This window comes from Tachypleus tridentatus, chromosome 7, assembly GCF_004210375.1.
Source record: "Tachypleus tridentatus isolate NWPU-2018 chromosome 7, ASM421037v1, whole genome shotgun sequence".
NCBI lineage: Eukaryota > Metazoa > Arthropoda > Merostomata > Xiphosura > Limulidae > Tachypleus > Tachypleus tridentatus.
In genome coordinates, this window is record NC_134831.1 from 142,563,451 (window position 1) to 142,566,064 (window position 2,614).

At 32.8% G+C, this 2,614-nt stretch overlaps 1 protein-coding gene across 1 annotated transcript; it reads left to right on the top strand.

Moving 5' to 3' along the window:
* Nucleotides 1–396: 396 nt before the first annotated feature.
* LOC143257824 (uncharacterized) lies at nucleotides 397–1,209 on the top strand. Its single transcript, XM_076516852.1, has 2 exons — nucleotides 397–421; nucleotides 799–1,209. Exons 1-2 carry the CDS (start codon nucleotides 410–412, stop codon nucleotides 1,207–1,209), a joined length of 423 nt encoding a protein of 140 aa, XP_076372967.1. The 5' UTR covers nucleotides 397–409.
* The last annotated feature ends 1,405 nt before the right edge of the window (nucleotides 1,210–2,614 follow it).

Sequence of the window (2,614 nt, forward strand, 5' to 3'; positions counted from 1 at the left end):
TGCTCATATTATGCATTGTATCGGTATTTGAAGGAAAAATAAAACATTCAATAAAAGTTCAGTGAAAGATACTTAGAAACGGACATGATAAAACAACATTGCTAAAATCGTTATTTTTTCGTGAAGCAAACTAAGGTGCACTTACTATTAAGCTAATCCACTTTGATATTAATAAGAAAGTTATTGAAAATTAACACAAAAATACAACTGGTACTCAATAACCTGAATAAAACAAGAGAGAAAAAAGTCGATATTCTTCAACGATGGGCGTGAACTATGAAAACGATTTAAAGAACATTCTGATATTTAACAGAACAAGTTTAACAAGAGCTCGAAGACACTATAAAAGGACCGAGAAGCAAGTGAAGAGTACAGTTTTCTTCCAGATCAGAAAACAGTAGCACAAACCATGAAATTTCTTGTAAGTGATCATTTAATATTACATTGGGATTAAGCTAATTAGATGAAATCTACGGAGATTTATAAGCGAAATTTTCAACTTACCAATATCTCTTGTTATTCAAAATTTTCTCTGTTGTTTCAAATTTTGCTTTTCAGTTGAAATAAAGATGACAATAAATAGTATATACATATGTATCTTATTATTTACTAACATAAGAGGAAAGTAAATTGTTTGGAAACAGTAACTATATATAACTTCAACTTTCCTATTTCAACTAAAGTATTAGTCAAACTAAACAGTAACATTTAGTTTTTATTATTTATCAGAATATGAGGAATGTCAGTATAACCTTGATAAAATATTTATTATCTTAATATCTATAATTTTACGTCTAGATCGTTTTTCTCGGTCTTCTGGCCTACACCAATGCTGGTCTGCTAGGCGCTGGTCTTGTTCGTCCAGGTGGTGTTGCTCCTGTTGCTGTCGCTCCCGCTGCTGTTGCTCGTGTTGCCGTAGCACCTGCCGCTGCCTTTCATGCAACTGGAGCTGTTGCCGCTGCTCAAGGTTTGGATGCACGTGGCATTTCCGTTGGACGAGCTGCTGCCTCCGTCACCCGTATCCACCACGGTGGTTTAGGTTTGGGTCTTATAGTTGGTGCCCACGGACTAAGTCTGGGAGGCCTCGGATTTGGCTATGGTCTGGGAGGACTGGGATATGGTCTCGGAAGAAGAGGATATGGATATGTTCTTGGAGGACTGGGATATGGTCTCGGAAGAAGAGGATATGGCTATATGGTCTCGGCTTAGGAAAACCTATACGATGAAATATATGTTATTCTGCGAAATGTTGGAAATAATTTTGTCCTCCATTGGCATAACGGTATGTCTAGGCAATGAACAATGATAGAAACTCGTTTCAGTACCCTTGTTAAGCACAGCGCAGTATAGTTCATTGCTCAGTTTCGTGCTTAACTGCAAGAAATGAAGAAAAAAGAATTTATACTGTAAGTTGTCATTCTTATTTAATTAAAATAGTAAATAGAACGTAGCTTCTTGAAGGTAAACTGAAAACATTTTTAGTGAAAAATGTTTTTTCATCTTTAGTATAACTTGCTTATACACCTCAGTTAATAACATCTTATAAGAAAAATGTTCGAGATCCCTTCTTACCTTTGGAAGTAGATATTCGTTTTCATTCTGATCACCATACTTAAGAACTATCGTTAACGCCGCTATTTCTGTTTTAACTATAATTATCTACGAATAGCGACACAAAAGTTATAAACAAATCCGTTGAAACAACTGAGAATTTTCTAGTCGAACGGGATTGCTATTATTGTAGTTTGTTTAACAATCCATCTCAAGAGAAGAGTTTATTTTTATTTAAGGTGTGATTCGAATGTTATGAATCTTAATTTAAATCTTATTTATTATTTCAACGATACCGAGAGCAATAACCAGATCTACAAGTAAAGCTTATAGAACATAACAAAGGTTTAGTAGTTGTTCTAGTTTATGCAAGTAGGTTTCTCTAATCAGTAATTGATATTATTTTTGTCGGTCGATTTGTATATGCATTGCAATGAAGTCCACTCCATACTGTAAATGTGGTTTATTCTCTATTTGGCATTAGGTGGTATGGTTTACTCAATATGGAATGATATGTTATTGTGGGTTATTACAATTGTTTTGACGTTATGAGTTTACTTAACTTCTAAGTGATCGATAACGTGTTTAAGTTTAGTAACGAGTACGTAATTCATTTTCAGTATTCATTAAAACACTTGAATATTCTGTAAGTGGTTTAAAATCTCAGGCTGGATGAATGTTGGTTTTGATTCCATTACACCCACATAATTGTTGAAACTTGACTTTTTTAATATCGAAGTACAGGAGACCAACCGTGTAATTTATTAATGAGTTGTGGTGCTTCTTGTTAGAAGATGTCTAAATTTAAAAAATTTTATTTTATATTATTACTATAATTACATGTACAATTACTTATACACATTGTAGTAAAACTTCAATTCTATGAAATCAAATTTTTTACAAATTATATTCTGGATTAACTTATGATATCACTGTCTTTCTACGAAATAAGCATCTACTTAAAAGGCTAATTTAAAAATATTAATGTAATAATTCCAAAACTGTATTTAGTATTTTATAAATTCCGTACAAATATACTGTTTCAAATAACCCTGCCAACGAA